The sequence below is a fragment of the Culex pipiens genome, chromosome 2 (genome assembly GCF_016801865.2).
Source record: "Culex pipiens pallens isolate TS chromosome 2, TS_CPP_V2, whole genome shotgun sequence".
Classification (NCBI taxonomy): domain Eukaryota; kingdom Metazoa; phylum Arthropoda; class Insecta; order Diptera; family Culicidae; genus Culex; species Culex pipiens.
Window position 1 is genome coordinate 76,749,087 of NC_068938.1, and position 21,586 is coordinate 76,770,672.

Here is a 21,586-nt window from a genome sequence, read left to right on the forward strand (position 1 = left end):
CGGTGGACTTTGACGCGGGGTCGTTGATCACTTGCACTTTTCATGGAGCTTTGCGGTCACTCGTGCGATATCTAGTGGTCAGTTGGTTCGGACATTTGTCGCGTGGGGCAAATGGCCAATGGCACTTCGTGCGGTTTCTGTTACGTCAAAGGTTGTTCTTTGAGGTGTAGTTTTAGGAAGTGATTTGGACTACTTTGAAGAAAAATAAAATAAATTGACTTATAACAATTAGTAACTATACATGTAATAAACCTCACTTTAAAAAATCGACTTATTGTCCTACTTTGAAAAAGCCATAAAACATTTTTTTAATAGCTTCTATCAAGCAAAAATCCACTGTCCACAACATAATGGCCATCAACGCGTTTTGAAAACGCATTCCTTTGTTATCTCAATGGATTTTATTGACGGCTGCCACCGGCTGACAAAGAATTTGCATTAGCATCGGAGGGTGACTGCTGGCTGTCAGAGCTCGAGTCGAGTTGACTGTAATGAACGGACTTACTGCGTCGTACTAGAGGAATCCCTTCCCCTTTGTGAGCACCCGAGAGTCAGTTTGTCTAAGGAGAATCCAAATCGAGGGGAACGCAACTGCATTCCTGAGCTTGTGCTGACTGCAGTGAGACATGCTTTTTGATTCAGATTGGTGTGATTCATGAAGTAGTAATATGGAAATATTGTTTAATAACCGAGCATTTTCCCCAAAAATATTTAAAGAATTTTTATTTTTCTAGCTTCTTAGCTTAATAAATGAAAATATCTTTTCCTTTTTTGTGTGCATAAGTGTAATACTTATTCAAACGAAACTGTTGCAAAAGTTAACTAAACAACTTTCGAGCAAACAAGACCATTTCCGCATAATCACTGCCATTAATGCTGCATCTCTAGCATGTAATTAACTCTACATTAGCGTGGCTCACGGATATATGAAAAAGACAAAAGTGTTCAATTTCGAACGCCTCGACCGAAATTTTGTAGCATTATAACCGCAGAAGCTAGCCTGAAATTTTGAGCGCATTTTGTTAATGTTTAGTTGTTCCACTCTTAATCTGAAGTTATAAAGAAATTTCAATAAATTTAATTTATTTATTTTCAACTTTTTAACTCTTCTTCGAGAAAGTTTTCCTATGCCGTATGATTTTTTTCAGAATAGAGGTTTCTCATAGGTTTTGATCCGGGGAACAACTTTGTAGAACATCGCAAAGCGCTAGGAATTAATCCCGGAAAGATACAGACAAATTTTAAGAGAATGTTGAATTTTGTTTACGTACTCCAAAAAATATCCTGTATCTTTTCGGGATCAATTACTAGCGCTTTGCGATGTTCTACAAAGTTGTTCCCCGGATCAAAAACTATAAGAAACCTGAGAATAGGAAATTTTGATTGGGTTTTGGGAAACTTTCTCTATGAAGAGGTTAAAAGTGAAAATTTCCCATAGTAAATTTTTAGAAGTTCCATACTAACTTCAGGTCAATGGTGGAAGTACTAAACCTTAACCAAATACGCTCAAAATTTCAGGTTATGTTCTGGGGCCATATTGCTACAAAATTCCGGTCGAGGCGTTCGAAATTGAACACTTTTGTCTTTTTCATATATCCGTGAGCCACGCTACTCTACATTGCATTCCAAGTAGTGCAAACAACCGGTTTTTCTTCATAATGCACGTTAGATTAGACGCTGTTCAAGCTTGAACTGCTACCGCAGTAAATGCTACTAGACAGCGAAGTTTCAGCTGTTGATTGATCAGTAGAATTTGTTCTAGTTGCCAATAAAGTAAATGGGCTTATAATGAAAAAGGAAAATATTGTTTAAAAACTCTCGTGCAAAATTGCGTTAGCTAAAAATTTCTCTGAAATCATAATTACTTTGCTAATTTAAAATTTCTTTGCTTCTTTGCTAATTTCCAATTTTAAACAAAAAGTCACTGAAATACCTTCCATCGATGGCACACGTCCCTCACCACACCCATTCACAGCACCTCCCCCAACTACTCAAACTCAAGCCCGAGCTTCTTGCTCCAAAGATGGGGGACCGAAGTGAGACTCTTGCTGTCAGAAGTGAAGGGAAACTGATGAATCAATTAAAGCACAATTACCTACTGGCACCCCTTCCCTCTCACACTCCGTCGACCACTAGAGGCAAAGTGTGGAAAAGCGTTTTTTGCCGGCAGTAAGCAGGCAGTAGTCAGTCAATCCGATATTGGCAAATTGATTCACCTTCCCCTGCGTGTGGCGATGAGCAGCAGGGGGGAGGGGTTGGGAAACAGATTTGTTAATGAAATCGAGCTTGAGGTTTTTTGTTGCCTGCTGTAAGCTCGTGTTGCGGTTGAGGTGAAGCCTTTTTTAACAGTTTTTACTTTCGTTTGGAGGCTTGTAAGTGGAAGAAGAGTTTTTTTTCGTTTGCAATTTCCATGGACGTAGAAATTTGAGTCAATAATCTTGAGTGAACTGTTGTCAATTGGCGCAATACAGCCTTGTAATTTTTATTACTTTTTTTTAAATTTACAACCATTTATTTGTTTTGAAATATAATTACACCTGAAAATTCAAAATGCCTCTAAGAAAATGTACAATCATTATTAAATTATTATCACAAACAGTTTAAAACATTTTTATTATGTTAAGCAAATTCCAACCAGGATAAACAAGTTTGAATGTAATTTGCTAAACATATCTCTCTGATGAAGTACATTATCAAGAGGAATGTTTTTGAAGAAATTATGAAATGTGTTCAGAAGTTGTGATCAGCAAAAAACACCAAATATTACCAATCACAGATTTTTATTTTTATGAAACTTATTTTTTAAGTATTTTTAAGTGCAATCAGAAAATTTCAGGAATAAGCAATAATGTTGCTTTAAACTTGATAAAAATCAATTGTAGAATAAAGTTGAGTAAAATTTTCGCTTCAGTTGTCCTAATATCTTAAGGAAACCTGATAAATAATTTGGAAAACTTTAATTTGATTCAATGTGAATTCAAACTTTATGATGCAGAAGATTGATATTTTTTCATGATTTTTTTTATGCAAAACAAAATCATAGTTTTTTTTTTAATAATTTAAATGTTTGATTTGGAATATAAACAAATTAGAATAACACCTGATTTTTTGATATTTTAATATAATAATTAAGGCATTCCAACAAGATTTTGTTTTCAGACTGAGCAATTTTCCACCAAAACCAAAAATGGGTTTTATTTATATTTTGTATTTGGTTCAAACTTTGTATGGTCCTTGCCCACAACTCTTGGTTCAACCATACAATACAATTTTAGCATCTGTCCATACAAAAACGGTACGTAAATATTCGAAAAACTGTTACTTTTGAGTGTTGGACTATTCAGAAAAAATGCACTTGGAAAAAATGACGATATTAAAATTAACTTTTATTTCCAGGGTCCGCATTTTTATTGTTTGTTTTATTTTTTTTTATTTTTTGATATGTTTTACTGCTTATCATTGAACATTATGCTATTATGCCATGACTGCTGTTTTGAGAAAAACATGATTTTGCGTTTTTGTTTATATTTATTTAAAATTCACTTAAAATTCTAAAAAGTAAACTCGTAAAACTCTTCCTGTATTACTCATATGTTCGGCCGATAACAAAGAAGTTGTTTGTTTGAGGTGTGCGTTGTTAAATACACTTTTTGCAATTCCGTCGTGAAACTACTTACTTTTCCTGTCATTCTTGAACGACGAAATAGCCTACTTTTCTGTACCAAAAATAACAGAACAACACTTTTCAAAATAAATGCTGAAAAGTTCTACTTTTCAGCACTCAAATGGGTGCTGAAAAGTTGAACTTTTCAGCACTTGTTTCGAAAAGTAACACTTTTCAACATTTTTTTTTTGATTTAAACGATTTATTGACAAAATACATGAAAATTTGACAAAAAAAATCACTCAGTGTGTGTTTTTTGGAATTGCAAAAAATGTTGTATGGAACTCGTTGCAAAACTTGATTTTTTCAGAACTCTTCGTATTTATCCAACACGGTGAACCTCGTTGGATAAATGTACGACTCGTGCTGAAAAAATGCTCTTTTTGCAACTAGTTGCATAAACTACTATTTTAATCAAAGTAGCTATTTTTCAATTATTCTTCGGTCCAAATCTGCCGTTTGGCGAAACATTTTGGCTAATGTGTGACATTTGTGAGTGATTGATAACACAGCTTTAGCAAATCTGATACGGAATCTAAAAAGAGGACAAAAAGAAAGCAGAAAAGTCACACTTTGACAACGGAACCTAAGGACAGAAAGCGGAAGAAGCTTTTCGAGATTCTGGTGGGGAAATGCATGTCCATACTTCTCAATGGCTCAAAAGTTGTTGTTGTTTTTACCCTTAAACATATTTTTTTTTTTGAATGGTAGAAAACGGATTTTGAGAAGTTAAATTTCTGAGAAAAAAAGTTCAATGAAAAACTGGCAAACAAAAATTTATACACCGTCATCTGGGGCGAATCAGGACAAATGGGGCGAATTGGGACAGCTCTTTTAGCCATGCTGCAGCCTAATATTTTGATATTTTTGAGTGGTTTCGGGTAGAACAGATTCAGAGCAACACAATGTGTACAGCCAATTCCAATTTTGAAGCATTTAACTGCTCTAAAACGTACTGTAGTCCCGATTCGCCCCAGATGACGGTACCTATTTTTTCTGAATATTCCTTAACAGTCATGTTACTTTGCCAAAGACACCAAATCGATCATGAAATTCTATCAAAAGTTATAGGTTTTCGAATATTATCGTAAAAATTGTATGAAGACATGTATGGGTGAACCAATGACACAAAAAAGCTTATTTTGCCATGGGGAAGGCCTCCACAAAGTTTGAGCTTAAAAAAATATTCAAAATCTTTTGTTTATAATAAGGCCGTTGCAAATATTTTTCAAAGTTTATGTCGCCCCCCCTCAAAATCGGTTCGAAAAATTAGGAGGCAAAAAAAATATTTCAATTTTTTAAGGGAAATAGAAGTCTAATAAACTGAAAACAATGAGATATGCATTTTCCTGCTTTTAAAATCATATTTTGCATGTCTGGGATCGATCAAAAATATTTTTAATTTTTGTGGAATTCAAATGTATAGCACCGCAAAAGTTTTTTTTCGACGAAAAAAAATCTCTTCTCTACTTGGATATCTGGAAACTAATGATTGCAAAACAACAGGGCAGGTGTAAAATGCACTTTAAAACATTTTGCCTTCCTCACTGAGGTAAGGCTATAATCCTGCTCTAAAAATGAACTTTGTATAAAAACGTCGTAGACCCACCTTCATGTATACATATCGACTCAGAATCGAAAACTGAACAAATGTCTGTGTGTATGTGTGTGTGTATGTGTGTGTGTATGTGTGTGTATGTATGTATGTGACCAACAAACTAGCTCATGTTTCTCGGCACTGGCTGAACCGATTTGACCCGAACCTGTTGCATTCGACTTGGTTTAGGGTCTCATAGATCGAGTTTTATACAGATTGAAGTTTCGATAAGTACTTCAAAAGTTATGTATAAAAATGTGTTTTCACATATATCCCGATCTCGCTTAAATGTATGTAAACTATGTCCAGGTCCACCATCCGACCCATCGTTGGTTAGGTTATCAAAAGACCTTTCTAACGAGTCCAAAACATTGAAGATCTGGCAACCCTGTCTCGAGATATGGCCACTTAAGTGATATTGATGTACTTTTTGGAAGCCGGATCTCACTTAAATGTATGTAAACTATGTCCGGATCCACCATCCGACCCATCGTTGGTTAGGTTATCAAAAGACCTTTCTAACGAGTCCAAAACATTGAAGATCTGGCAACCCTGTCTCGAAATATGGCCACTTAAGTGATATTGATGTACTTTTTGGAAGCCGGATCTCACTTAAATGTATGTAAACTATGTCCGGATCCACCATCCGACCCATCGTTGGTTAGGTTATCAAAAGACCTTTCCAACGAATCCAAAACATTGAAGATCTGGCAACCCTGTCTTGAGATATGGCCACTTAAGTGATATTGGTGTACTTTTTGAAAGCCGGATCTCACTTAAATGTATGTAAACTATGTCCGGATCCACCATCCGACCCATCGTTGGTTAGGTTATCAAAAGACCTTTCTAACGAGTCCAAAACATTGAAGATCTGGCAACCCTGTCTCGAGATATGGCCACTTAAGTGATATTTGTGTACTTTTTGAAAGCCGGATCTCACTTAAATGTATGTAAACTATGTCACCATCCGACCTATTGTTGGTTAACTTATCAAAAGACCTTTCCAATGAGTCCAAAACATTGAAGATCTGGCAACCCTGTCTCGAGATATGGCCCCTAAAGTGATATTGATGTACTTTTTTGTAGCCTGATCTCACTTAAATGTGTGTAAACTATGTTCGGCTCCACTATCCGACCCGACGTTGGTTAGGTTATCAAAAGACCTTTCCAACGGGTCCAAACACATTGAAGATCTGGCAACCCGTTCTCGAGATATGGCCTCTTAAGTTATATTTATGTACTTTTTTTTATTCCGGTTCTAAAAAATAGATGAAATTTGTGAACAACCCCATCATATCAGCCATTGTTGGTAATGAGTGAGGAAGGCTCCAACCACATAGGTGGATTAAGTTAGTTTTTTTCATTCAAATGTTAAGACCATGGCTTGTTATTTCAATTTTCGTTTTATTTTAATTTTTTGCCTGAAAAGATAGAGAAAAAGTATCCCTTGAATGCAATTTCACTAAATCTTTAGAAGTAATTTGTTGAATGTGTTAGAAATTGAACAAATTATTTCTAAAGAGTCAGTGAAATGGCATTTAAGGGATACTCTTTCTTTTGCTCTTCGAATGAAGTTTGTTTAAAACGCCTGCAAGTATGCATGACACATTACTTAATTTCAAATATTCGAGCAGTTCTTCTAGATTTTGGATTGATTTCAATTACCGTCATCAGGGGTGACATTGGGTCTTGGGGTGAGATTAAGTCATACAAAAATGCTGAAATTTGTATGATCCAATCTCACCCCCAGACCCAATGTCACCCCTGATGACGGTATTCAAATCTCAAATGTATCTAACAATATCCTCCCCCTTTCTTTCCCTCCTCAGGTCCAGTTAGACAACGACAAGTGTCGTCGCGGTGAGCGGGAACCACACCTGTCCGGATCGCGTCTCGATCTGTCCGGCCTATGTGGCGGTGGCGCTGTACGAAACAACACATCACGCTCCAGCCGAAGCAACAACAACAACAACAACAACACGATGGTGGACTCACACGGGAACGCGCTGCCTCCGCTCAGCCCGTCCAGCAATAACAACTCGTCCTCGGGCAGCGAAATTGAGCAGAAGCCGGTCCCGCTGTCGCCCAGTGGTGAGTTTGTTTTAAAAAGAGTTTGAAAGTTTTTTTTTTGATAGTCGATACTCAAATGGTTTACGTCACAGGAGATTGCGTTTTCACATGTTTAGTCCTTACCACAGATCTGAACGACGCAAATTACCAGTGGCATGTCCCATGGCTCACGTTGTCCAGGATCACGTTCTTGGCTGGGTAGCCTGCAGTACCACTCTGTAACAGGCCTTAAACCGTATTATCCTTATCCTTGTTGTACCCCGACTAGTATTTATCCTTGCACTACATTGCACGACGACCACCTCCACTTGTGACAACGACAATCAACCAGGATTGAGATTTCTTGTAAACATTGTGTCATTTTGTCTCATTTTTCCTATTTCGACAGTAGGGACTTCTTCCGGGCCATTTTTCTTTTTGATCCCTGAAGAAGACCGCTAACGGCAAAAGAAGTCTGCCTTTTTGAGCACCAATAAATGCGCCAAGGCAGCACCATTCCAACAAACTGACCTGCTACTGCAGTGCCACGTGACAACCCCACAGCTACAACGGATTTGATTTCGTAAGAGTTTCAACTGCAGACAGGAAAGTTTGTGTCAACCTCTGCTGCATACGGGTGCTCCTGATCGGGGGGAGGGTCACGTTTTGGAAAACGACATTCTCTACCATCGTCAGGGCCGGCCTTCATTGGAACACACGTTTTCCAGCATCATCACCACCAACTTGGACGCAAAAAAGTGCTGATTGTGGACGTCGAAGAGGACGTGGAAAAGCGAGCACCATTTTTAAGAATTTTCGCCTGGAATCCACGTTCCGTCCGCAGTTGCCGGTGGTACCTGGTTTGTCACCAAAAAAGTATCTCGTAGAACGCCTACAAATACATCGATAGTTTTGCGGTAACAACATGTTTCTGGAGGGATATTTAAGGGTAGAGATTTGTAATATGGCACATCCTCTTGAACGCTCAAAAATTAGTTTCGATTTTACCCTCGCAATCTGCACACTTTGCACGATAGTTCGTGGGAATAACGAGTCCCAATTTACAACGCTCTCCCCTAGGCACGTGTGGTAGGCTGATGTGGCCACCCACAATACCGGTGCCGTCCAACGGGGTGGGCAACCTGAAAACATCACCCCGCCCCCCTTCCTTTGCATTGGATGCACCTGTCTGTGCACAATCCCCCCCCCCCCCCTGGGGCGGAACTCGCGCGGCAGCCCACGCGATGTTGCGCGCATCATAATTGGATTTAGTGAGGGAATAGGAAATAAATTTTGATTTATGTGACATTCTGGAACGAACACAGAAATAAAAGCTTCGAGAAGGGTGGGTGGATTGTTGCCGCCGGGAAGCCGGTCAGGTGATTTCGATGTTTACAAGCTAATTTTGAAATGTTGGGTGTAGGAAGGAGTGCGATTGTAATTTCATTACCGCGTGTTGTAACAAGAAAGTGGGAGGGAAATTACATGCAAAAAGAAAACAAATGGCGATGTGCAAAAGTAATTTAATGACCATATTCAAAATAATTTTTCCACCTCTAAATGCACGAAAGATCAAGAGAATCATAACTTCTCATAGTGTCACAGTCATATCAGGGATTACGATGATGAGTTGCAATGAGCAAATAAGTTGCAAAAAATACTGAAAGTGACATGGCACGCAATGTGATTGTCTATATTTTGTGTTTTCTTTTGGCCAGTGATAAAATTTCTCTAACTTGTTTCTAAAGAGAAATAGGCACACATTTTTAAGATTAGCATTTGCAACCTGCAATTAAAAATGGTTTTCAAATATGTTTACCTTTTTTTTAAATTTAGTTTTAAAAAAGTAAACTAGTGCAAAACTCATACTTTATTCGATTTAAGGGCAGGCTAAAAAAATTTAAGCGGAATTCTAAACTTTATTTTCTAAACTTTAAAAATGTGCTGCCCTGACAACACTAAATGTCGGAAGTGACATTTCACATCATTTCGTCATTTTTGAGGTCCTCAAAAATGCGTAAACCATTCCCTTCCCAAGCCTTGTCTTTAACATCAATCCCTTCCCCACTAACCCCGAGTAGGCCGTGGGTAATCGGTTCCCCTCCCACTAACATTTACACACAAGATCCTCTGTAATAAATCTTAGCTTTAAGTAAAATGTAATTACAAAAGCCGACTCGGTCCTAACCAGGTCCCAGCACCGAAAAGGACCTAATAAAAATAATTTTATGAAAAAAATGCGTAAACCTCATATTGGCGGTTGTTTACTGCACTTCGTCATATCAGGGCTGATTTAAAATTTAAGATTAGTAAAAACCTAAAAGATGAAAAATCGATTTTGCGAGTTTTGTCCTCTTGAATTTTTAAACTTTACATTCTATTTATTTTTAGCCTTCTGAAATTTAAATGTGGGGAGAGAAAAGTACTTTTTGCATTGATTGTATATCAAAGTTTTACACACTTAATCTGAGGTTTGTACCTGTCCCATATTTTTGAAGAAGGGACACTTCTGAAATTTGCAGGAAGTTTTTCGCTGAATGTTTATGTTGAGGTCATACAAATAAAAAAAACCTTCTTCTTTTAGTTAACAATTATAACAGTCAACCATCTAAAGCCCAAACCTTTTTTCGGATTTTTTTTTATTTTGCTTTTGTTAATGAGGTAATTTTGAGCAACTTTTGTTTTACTTTACTTCTCTTGTTTTATTTTTTTCTTGTTTAATTTTTTTGTGTTTTAATTTGAATTTATCTTCTTCTTTTCAATGTTTTTTAAAGATCCAAAATTGGTTGCAAAATTGATTTTTGGCGAACGATCGAAGCTCGCCTTGATGCGGGGTTGGGATGAAGAGGGTTAATTTGCTTAAATTGCAGACAAATTTATTACTGTAGAAATAAATAGGTTATTTAATTTTTTCTAGTGATGAGATAAGAGTGTGTAGAATTTTTGCTGAGCTTCTAATAATAGTTTAATTAAGTACGAAGTATTCAACAAGTTCTTAAAAGAATTTGATTATTAGAGTGTAACAAAATTGACTTTTTGGCGGGCATTCAGGGGTTTGTTCCGGTGGGCATACTGAGCCCAAATCTCAAATATGAGCTTGATTGGACGTATTAGGAGCTGGCGCTCCACCTTTCAATTTTAAATGTGATTTATCCCGTAAAAATACATCTTGCGCATCTTTTGGTATATATAACATTGAAGTTTGGAGCACCCTGCAGACTTTCAAAGTTTGGCATTTTTTCGAAAAATCGTCCCCGTTAAAAAAGATATGCGTCGGATCTCGCGACGCCCGAGACGCCATTTGATTTTGGCCGATTTTTCGAAAAAATGCCAAACTTTGAAGGTTTGTACCGAGCTCCAGGGTACTCCAAACTTCAATGTTATATACACCAAAAGATCTGGCCTACATGCTAGTGATGTTTATGGTTAACGAATTGGTGGCCAAAATGCCCCAAAAATATACATTTTTGAAAAAAAAAGTATTTTTACGGGTTAAATCCTACACTGAAAAAAAACAATTCTCGAAATCGTGAATTAAATTCACGAATGCGAGAACCACGAAGGAATACATTCACGTTTATAGTGCAAATGCACCATACTCATGAATAAATTCCTTCGTGGTTCTCACATTCGTGAACTTAATTCACGATTACGAGAATTGTTTTTTTTCTGTGTATTTAAAATTGAAGGGTGGAGCGCCAGCTCCTAATACGACCAATCAAGCTCATATTTGGGATTTGGGCTCAGTATGCCTACCGGAACAAACCCCTGAATGCCCGCCAAAAAGTCAATTTTGTTACATGCTATTGATTATATTAAAAAAAATACATTTAAATTTAAATCATAAATATATTCTAGAAAAAAAAATATCGTTTTCATTTCATTTATTTCGTTGCTTAAGCATTAATTATGCGAAGTTACTATCCTTAGATGTGGACTACCTTTCAACAGCAGAACAGAGAACAGAGTTTGCAGAATCGGGTATATCTACTCAAACCAAAAAGTTATTTACTAAATAACCTTCGAAATAGCTAATAAGTGTAAGAGGATAAGTAGGCGTTTCTTGTTCCAGTATCACAGCTTAACAGGAAATAATCATGAAACCTTCGGACTCACCCGTATTTTGATAATTCTTTTTGTCAAGATAAGGAGTAGAATAATCACAAAAAAAACTTCTTCACTTGAGAACCTTCTTCACCAGCGAAAGAGAGAGTGAACCACGCAAAAAAATCGCTCCCAAACATCTCGCAGATAATCAATCAGTTGAAGATTTTTTGTAAATTTCATTGTTAGCACCACTTAAATTAATTTATTACGTTCTATTTACACACATTGCCTCTCTACAAAAATTGACAGATCACCTACATACACCTGAAAGTGTAGTAGCGTTTTATGCTAAAACGCTTATATACTAAGAATTTTGGCTCATTTTGGGCAGTGATTTTTGAATTTTTATAGCTAAAAATACATTTTTCTCCCTAAAACGCCCAGCCAGGCCCAAACACAAGCTGGACTATGTCTATAGAGGAATTTGTTCAGAAGACATTAAACTATAACTTGAAGCCCAAGGCGACCAAATTTAAATAACTTTAGTATGATTGTTACGCGCATTTCTGAAAAATACTCGAAAAATGTATTTTATTCATTCAAGTTCCGCGCGCCAGTTGAAAACCATTTTTGGGATTTTTTGTTGTATGAAAACATTATTCCTGACATCCTTATCTACCATTCTAGGGGTGAGCATAGAGCGTCCAATTTCCCGTTCCGGGATTTCCCGAAAAAATATATTTCCCGTTTCCCGGGAAATTTGTAAATTTTCCGGGAATTCCCGAAATTCAAGCGGAAGTATACATTTCTTAAATTTTTTGAACTGTTTTTTGAAAATGCTCTGAAAAAAAATAAATAAATGAACAAACTCAACATGGTTTTGTTTAATTGAATGTATTGTTTGGTTTTTTTATAATTAATCAGATTATCAAAAATTATGATATCAGAATTATTTCTGCTAATATTAATTTTTGAAGCAACTGGAAATAGATCTTGCTTAATGAGTACTAAATTATTACAATTAGGCACAGACAACAGACGTAGTAGCTAGAACAAAATAATTTGAATATCGTGTGTAAAAACATGGCGGATGATAAACTAACGCCATCTCAAAGTCTATTGCCACTTGCAAGAATAAGCCTGAATGTAGACTGCAGTGCACCGCAGCTTTTGCAGGAGTCGCATTCTGATTCTCACCAACATGATTTTTATGATGCTAAGTTTTTTTTTATAAATTGACTTTTTTGCTCTGAATTTAACTTAAAGTTATCTGAAGCGATTATCAAAATAATTACCTTCGACATTTCAAAACTATTTTTAGTCTACACATCAATTTTCTCGACGAAAAAGAGGCATGAAAATTTTGATGAGAATGAGAATGCGCCCAACCACGTGCTTTTCAATGTTGTTGTTTACACTTGAGAGCAGCGCGGGAGAGATGACGAATCTCCTCTGCGACGGTAGCGCCACAAACGGCTTGCCATTCTTAATAAAATCGTTGCAGATTTTTACACAAGGTGGTGATCGAGTCAAAACGTCTGTTGTCTGTGAATTAGGTAAGCTTTTATCAAATTGATGTCATCAAAACAAATTACAAATACCTCCAAATTAAAACTGAGGTTTTTTGACGTTTTTGTTTACCATGATCAAATGAGATGAAAATCGAATTTGTGCAAAAAGAATTAATTAAATTGGTTGAATATCAAGTACTAAAGAAATTACAATTTGAAGTAAAAGAATTATGGAGCACTAGTGCAACTACAGGTGTTAGAGGGTTTAATGTGAAAAATAGAAGACTTTTTGTGGAATCTTGTTAATTTATCGTATAATTTAAATCATGTTGCATGATAATACAAAAAAGATCATTGAAAAATTACTTTCTATTGTTTGTTCTCAAAAAATGCAAAAATATATTCAAAACTTGCTTCAAATATTTGAAAACATTAGGTTGTTTGGAGTAAAACCGACACTAAAAAGCTTTACCATTTATTCAAGAGCTGAAACCAGTATTTGTCATGAAAAACATAATTTCTGCATGTTTTTTTCTCATTCAAATTTAAAATTTCTCATAAAAATACCAAAATACATTTTAATGTAGTTGAATGATTTTTAACATGCAGTGATCTTCACACTTATTAAATCATTAATGTTGATGTCCTATACAATTTTGTTGCATAATATTAATTAAAACCAAGATCAAAACAATTTTCAATAAATTTAAAATTTCCCGTGAATTCCCGGGATTTCCCGGAAAATTGGCTGAAAATTTCCCGTTTCCCGGGAAATTTGTAACCCCGGGAAATTGGACGCTCACCGTGAGCACCAAAGATTTGACAACTTTTCATATTTTTGGGACGCCCTACTGTACAGAGTCCTTTTAACTCATTTTTTGATTTTTTTATGCATCAAAAAATTTCTGACGCAAACACTATCATCATAATCAGAATCCGGGTTAGCCAGATGGTTTATAGGAATTTGTTTCAAAACCTCGCTCACAAGCTGAATAGCATTTTTCAGGTATTTTAGTTACCTTACGCAAATTTGATATTCGAGAGTGAAGAATTTTTTAAAGATTTTGCGAGCAAGTGAACAGTTTCTATTCAAATATTTCTTAAAATGTGATTTTTATAAGAAATTTGACGCCCTTTTTCCAAGAGATCAAAGCTATAAAACATGATTATAAAAAGATATAAGATAGTAATTTTTATTGTTTTTTCGCCAGTTTGTACCTCGCTATTATATAAATTGACAGCGTCTCTTGATTTGCAAAAATACTGGTTGCTGAAAAAATCTTCATTTTGCATCTCGTTGCAAAAACTATTTTTTTGGAGGTAATATACATTCTTCAAATGCTGTATCATTAAATTTTTGATGCAAAACATAGAGCAAGTTGCTGATTTTTAATTTACTTTGATGTACATAATACAGGAAATATGTGCTTACACTCAGGTGCACACTACTCGCTGCAAGCTCGAAGAGAATCCACCAGAAATCAGTCATGGATATTTACGGCTTCCAAGTTCCTTCATAGTCCTCCATGCAGGATACCCTTACATAGCTGGGGAAAAAACGTCGATACAGTCTTCATACGAATTTCGGCGGAACCCGCTAGCATGAAGAACCGATCAAAATAATTGAATTGAATTGACAGAAACGAAATAAAAATCAAATAAAAGAGCCGTTTTCCCGTGTGTATCAGTAAGAGCGAAAAGAAGCAAAGACGACACTACCGACTTGGAGTCGTGAAGGTTCGCTCGCGCGCAAAATTGGCAAACCGGGACCACCCCGGGGTGAAAAAATAATCAAATGAAAAATGCGGTTTTCCGCTGTGGCCCAGTGAAAAGTTGCAAAATTCGTAAAGGAACTGTTACATTTATCAAAAAATTCCACTCTTTTTCGCCCCTGCTCCTCGAGCAAACGGGGAGTTTGGAGACCGGAAACGAACCCTGCCGCGGTTTTGCAACACACACATACATTTTGCCTTGGTGCGACCGCGACAACATCGAATGTTAATGTTTATTTTGCCGGGCCTTTTCCAGGAATTTGGAGCTTCACTTTTCACTTTCCGCACGGGGGGAGAGATATAAAATGCGGTAAATTGGTCTAGACGGGAATGTGGCCGGGTGGTGGTTGTGACGGTGGCTTCTGCAAATTTGAAAACTTTATTTGGTTACAACCGGCCGGAAGAAGACCCTCTTTTCATATCAACTGTCAGCCTGGCGGTGTCGTACGCCATTGCAGTGGGGGCCACACTTACTTTGAGGGGAGGTGCGGTTGAGGATGTTTCTGTTAATCAGTTCCAAAATTGCATCAGGACTCAATCGGGAACTGCAAGTGCAATATGGAGCATGTTTTTTTTGGTTGGTTTTCCTTTTTAGATGGTCACATTTTGCAACTTTGTATGCTGTAAATTGAGTTGTTAAATTTACTGCATGAAAGGGTGTCTTGCATCTGCATTATTCGAAATAAAGCGAACAGACAATTGTTTACTTTGTAACAGGTCGTATTATGGAAATTAAATTGATGCTGTAACATATCAAAAAAAGGTATCAAATTATGCCAGTGAATTGCAATTAGAACAATCTTGATTTAATTTATTGATTAATAATTTTGTGAAAAAAATCTTTTATCCAAAAAAAAAACCGTGCAAAATGCGTTACAGTAAATTTATAAAATTTATATCTCATATAAAACATGTTCACACCTGATGTTTTGTAGTGTTTTTAAAAGGGCTTTTGTGCTTTACGTTAAAAATATAATAAATGTACCTTTTCTCTCAAGTTTCACTGTAAAACTTTCCAAATTTTCCAACTGGAAAGGTTTTCTTCAAGATTTTTTTTTTGAACATGTACTGGGGTAGGCCATCCATTATTTTTGAAAAAAGCTCAAAATTACTAGTTTGATTTTTGGGGTGTCTTTAATAGTCATAGTTTTTCTTATTAAAATCAGATTTAAGGAGTTCAAACTTTATTTTTTGTTAAATGTATCATTACCAAGGACGCTGATATAGTTTTTAAGTATTTTTTTATTATTATTTACTTATCTATGTTTATAAGCTTTTTTACAAAATACATTCCCGAGCAGGGGTAAATAACACGGGAATACCAAATTTTGGTATTACTTGGGCTAATAACAGCGACCAAAATGTGCCCTTGGTTGCCCAGTAATAGATGGTAAAATACCATGAAATCATACCAAAGTCTTGTATGTGAAAGGGCACAACAATACCAAAACATGTTATTCCAAAGGTAAAATAATACCACAAAATAAAATCATTTCAATACCAAGTTGAGGTCTTCTGGATTTTTGAACATTGCTTGAATACCAAAACTTGGTATTGCCATGGTTTTATTTTTAGGTATTCCCGCGCCCTTGGAAAATCAGATTTTGGTATTCCTGTGGTCTTCCACAAACATGATTTTGGTATGATTTCATGGTATTTTACCATCTATTACTGGGCAACCAAGAGCACATTTTGGTCGCTGGTATTTGAACAATTAATACCAAAATTTGGTATTTTCATACCATTTTTAGTGCAGCAGTTGCAGTTTGTGAAAAAACGGAAATGATCCATATGCAACAGCCAAATCTACTCACCTGATGATTCCATGTTGTTCTTAGTGATATTCTTCACCACACCGAATGCATTTGTCATTGATGAACGGCCTGTGCTTGAAGTTCTTGAAGCTTCTGAAAAATAACATGATTGAAAAATAAGTATTATTAAAATGAAACCGGATTGAAATTCACCAAAATTCAATAATCTCTTGATTGACTCGTTTTTCAAAGTATTTGGTTATCCCGACTTAAAGAAATTTCAACGTTTTTGAAAAAAATAGTATTGAGTATATCACAAAAAAAATCAGCTTTAACATTTTTATGTTTCAAGTCATTTTAGCGCAAAATTAATTATCTCGCCAAAATTTTTAAAAAAATTCCATAGTTTCAGAGAAAATTGATGAAACCTTTCAATACCAAAATAATACCAAAATGTGCCATCCTGACTTAGAAAATTTTCCACAATTTCAAGTCATTTCTGTAGCGGGTATATCAAAAATGTTTAAAATCAAGTTTGAAATTTCCGGTTTTCAATGAAAGCATTCGCTTTGAGACATCATTTTAGCGCAAAATTAATTATTTTGTCAAAATTGGTCAAAATTTTCCCATAGTTTCAGAGGAATTTGATAAAACATTTTAATACCAAAATAATACCAAAATGTGCCATCCTGACTTAGAAAATTTTCCACAATTTCAAGTCATTTCTGTAGGGGGTATATCAAAAATGTTTAAAATCAAGTTTGAAATTTCCGGTTTACAATGAAAGCATTCGCTTTGAGACATCATTTTAGCGCAAAATTAATTATTTTGTCAAAATCGGTCAAAATTTTCCCATAGTTTCAGAGGAATTTGATAAAATACTGTAATACCAAAAGAATACCAAAATGTGGTGTTCGACCATTGACAAATTCTGCAATTTTGCAATATCAAAACAATACCGTAAATTGGTATGATACCACATTTTGCTCTTGCATAATCCTTAAGACAAATTTTCAATGGTCCAGGAATACCAAAATTTGGGATTGATACCAGAGAAAGGTATTATTATGCATTTCCCTTGTTATTTACCCATGCTCGGGTTTGGGTGATTTCAGGTCAACTGGGTACACTTTTGGACTCGACCTTTATCGATTTGGACCAAATTTAGAGGGAAAGTTCTTCTATCGATAGTTAACAGAAATCCTAAGTTTGGTGCTGATTGGACCATCCCTTACCACCCATTTTTTGGACGATTATCAAAAAAAAAAAAACTTTTCTTTCTTTTAATCATAACTTTGCAAATATTTGAGCAAAAGACTTTCTACAAGTTGCATTTTATAGAAAATTTTCCAAGAAACTCGATAAAAATAAAATGTTAACCCTTAAATGCCCTCTAATACTATATTTTAACGTTTTATGTATTAAAATTCAGTTTTGACAAATTCCTTATATTTTTATTTGTTTTATTTTAGCACCATCGTTACATAATAAACAATGTAAATCTCAAAATAAGATGAACTATTTGCGAGAAACAGCGATTTTACTGATAAAACATTGATTTTGCGCAACACTCTATCCTATGAATTCAAATCCAAAATATGTTTCTAACATAAAAAACCCGAACTATGCGGGATTCAACTGATTTTGTTGAAAAGTACACCATGTACTTCCGAGTGCTGCGCAAAATCAAACTTTTTTCAGTAAAATCGCTGTTTCTCGCCAATAGTTCATTTTAGTCTGAGGTTTACATTGATTATTATGTAAAATTGTCCGGGGAACTCGATGGTGCTAAAATAAAACAAATAAAAATATAAGGAATTTGTCAAAACTGAATTTTAATACATAAAACGTTAAAATATAGTATTAGGGGGCATTAAGGGTTAACATTTTTATTTTTATAGAGTTTCTTGGAAAATTTTCTATAAAATGCATTTTGTAGAAAGTCTTTTGCTCAAATATTTGCAAAGTTATGATTAAAAGAAAGAAAAGTTTTTTTTTTAATCGTCAAAAATGAGGGTGTTGCCAAAAATAGAGGGATGGTTCTGTTAACTATCGATAGATGAACGTTCCCTCCAAGTTTGGTCCAACTCGGTGAAGGTCGAGTCCAAAAAAAAACGTTGACCTGAAATGACCCATATAAATTTCAGGTTAAATTTGTCAAAAAGTCTGAATTTTGCCAGGAATTCTATAAAACTAGTTTTGTTTATTAAATTATCGATTTATACTGCATTTTAAACTTAATTTGAAGCAGGAATCAATAGTTTTCACATTGTATATGAAATTTGTTCTACTGGAAATGTTTATAAATTTGGATTTTTTTTTAAATTTTGTTTCAAAAACACATGATATTAATTATTTACAAGCTTATTTTACCTTCTCCCAATAGAAAATGTTCCGAAGAATCCAAAAATGCATACCCATTTCCGGTTCAAAATTTTGTTCATTGAGAAAATCATGACACTTTGAGAAGATAAAAATATATTTCATCATCATTTTCTTAATTATAGTTAACATTCCGTACGTATTTAATTTGTACTCTTCAGTTTGTGGAAAAATCTCAAACCTTTCAAAGTCACCCCGTTTTACGGTACTTACTGTAGTAAAACAGCGAAAACATTTTTTTGTTTAGAAAAACATTCATCCGACATATCCGACTTCATCAAATTGCCTGAAAAGTCATTTTGTATCATAATTAAACCGATTCAGACGAACTGGTTCACCCAACCGGTTAAGAAGTTGTACTGGTTGGCCATTACCATCAGAAAATGTAACATCCGACATATCTAACTTCATAAAATTGCCTGAAAAGTATTTTTTTTTTCAAAATTTAACCTTTTCGGCCCGATCGTCCAGTCCCCTACGTTGTGCATTACTGCGGAGACGTCCGGAACAAGAAACGAAACGATACTACGATGGCGGACGAAGACACCACTGGGAGGACTGTACAATAAAATAAAACACGACGACTTTCTTGGTCCCGATGAGACGACTAGTCTCAACGGGTGTCAAAACGCAACAGAACGTATATTTCACAAATATTACAAACAACATTCAAAACAATAACAACTCAAGCAGACCTCAGTTGCCACCACTGACGTCTCTTTCGTATTCACCCCCCCCCCCCCCCCCCCGTGCGACGGGGGGTAATAAATAATCGCCGATAATAGGGTCCGCGACCCAACATAACCGATTCAACTAAACCGGTTCAGCCAACCGGTAAAAAAGTTGTACCGGTTCACCATTACTATCACAAAATGTTTCATCAAAGATATCTAACTTCATCAAATTGCATCAAATAATTTAACTCAGGCAGATAAACCGGTTACCCAACCGGTACAATAGTTGTACCGATTGACCATTACTACTATAGAATGTATCATCCGACATAGTCTTCAACGGATTGCCTGAAGAGAGAGTAATTCTGTATCAAAATTGCACCGATTCAGAAAAACCGTTTGAGTGAAGGTTGACAGGTTTTACAGTTCTACCACAAAATATACCTTCCGACACGTTCTGCAATGTGTTCTAAGCAGGTTACAATCGATTTTATAACTTTGTTCAATGAATTTATTTTTGCAATGTATTTTGACCCCTGATTTTTTTTGGGAAAATTTTGAAAGGGGGTGGGGACAAAAACTTAAAAAAAATATGTTAAAACAGGATCGTTTTAAACAGCTACAGCAAAAAACTATTGAAGCTGAGCAATTCTCTAGGATTTTGGTCATTCTATTTTTTTTTTCGTATTTTTTAATCCGACTGAAACTTTTTTGGTGCTTTCGGTATGCCCAAAGAAGCCATTTTACATCATTAGTTTGTCCATATAATTTTCCATACAAATTTGGCAGCTGTCCATACAAAAATGATGTATGAAAATACAAAAATCTGTATCTTTTGAAGGAATTTTTTTGATCGATTTGGTGTCTTCGGCAAAGTTGTAGGTATATAAATACGGACTACACTGGAAAAAAAATGATAGACGGTATAAAAAATTTGGTGATTTTTTTATTTAACTTTTTATCACTAAAACTTAATTTGCAAAAAAAACACTATTTTTATTATTTTTTTTTTTGATATGTTTTAGAGGACATAAAATGCCAACTTTTCAGAAATTTCTAGGTTGTGCAAAAAATCATTGAGTGAGTTATGAATTTTTGAATCAATACTGATTTTTTCAAAAAATCAAAATATTGGCCGCAAAAATTTTTCAACTTCATTTTTCGATGTAAAATCAAAGTTGCAATCAAAAAGTATTTTAGTTAAATTTTTATAAAGTGCACCGTTTTCAGGTTAAATCCATATTTAGGTGACTTTTTTGAAAATAGTCGCAGTTTTTCATTTTTAAAAATTAGTGCTCATGTTTGTCCACTTTTGAAATTTTTTTTTTGAAAAGCTGAAACAATTCTCTATATTTTGCTTCTTCGGACTTTGTTGATACGACCTTTAGTTGCTGAGATATTGCAATGCAATATCTAAGTCTCACCAAAACAGCCCACTATTTTTTAATGTCGATATCTAAGCAACTAATGGTCCGATTTTCAATGTTATTATATGAAACATTTGTGAAATTTTCCGATCTTTTCGAAAACAATATTTTCAAAATTTTCAAATCTAGAATAACATTTTAAAAGGGCATAATATTGAATGTTTAGATAGACACCAAAAAAGTTTCAGTCGGATTAAAAAATTAAAAAATTAAAATTGAAGAAAAAATACCGATTTCGTAGAGAATTGCTCAGCTGTAAGTTGTAGTTTTTTACCCATGCAATTTTATGAAATAGATATTTCAACCTTCTTTACGTTTCACCCTTCAAAAAAGGGAATCAATCGTTTCACGTATCACCGACGATCAAAGCGAAAGTCGTCTAATGCACGACAACCGTTTTGTGTATGTTTTTTTTGGCCTGTAATTCCTCCATTTATGCAGGTAACTGAGGAAACCCACGGAAAACGCCTTTTTCACCCCGCCTTACGAATTGAACATCGAGTGTAACAAGGGTGAAAGACTTGGCTGGATTCAGTTGAGCTAAGTCGCTGTTTGCGGCCGGTAAGTCCTTTCAAATTGTTGCTCCCCAATATAATATTACTCCACAAACTGACACACCGCGGTTCCACCTGTGCATTAGGCTGAGTAGCATACAAGAGAGGAAAAAAATAAAGCGCCTGACGATCGTAAGGGCAAATTCGACATGATG

At 35.3% G+C, this 21,586-nt stretch overlaps 1 protein-coding gene across 4 annotated transcripts in view; it reads left to right on the forward strand.

Annotated features, from left to right (window-relative positions):
* Window positions 1–21,586, forward strand: part of LOC120413530 (dual specificity tyrosine-phosphorylation-regulated kinase 2) — a 220,987-nt gene that overhangs the window by 154,412 nt on the left and 44,989 nt on the right. For all 4 annotated transcript variants that reach the window (XR_005604955.2, XM_039574404.2, XM_039574405.2 and 1 more), the window contains one exon: window positions 7,091–7,352. Coding sequence is in view for 3 of the 4 variants with exons in the window: in XM_039574404.2 (XP_039430338.1) it covers window positions 7,091–7,352 (262 nt within the window). In the remaining variant the exon portion in view is untranslated. The remainder of the gene's footprint in view (window positions 1–7,090; window positions 7,353–21,586) is intronic.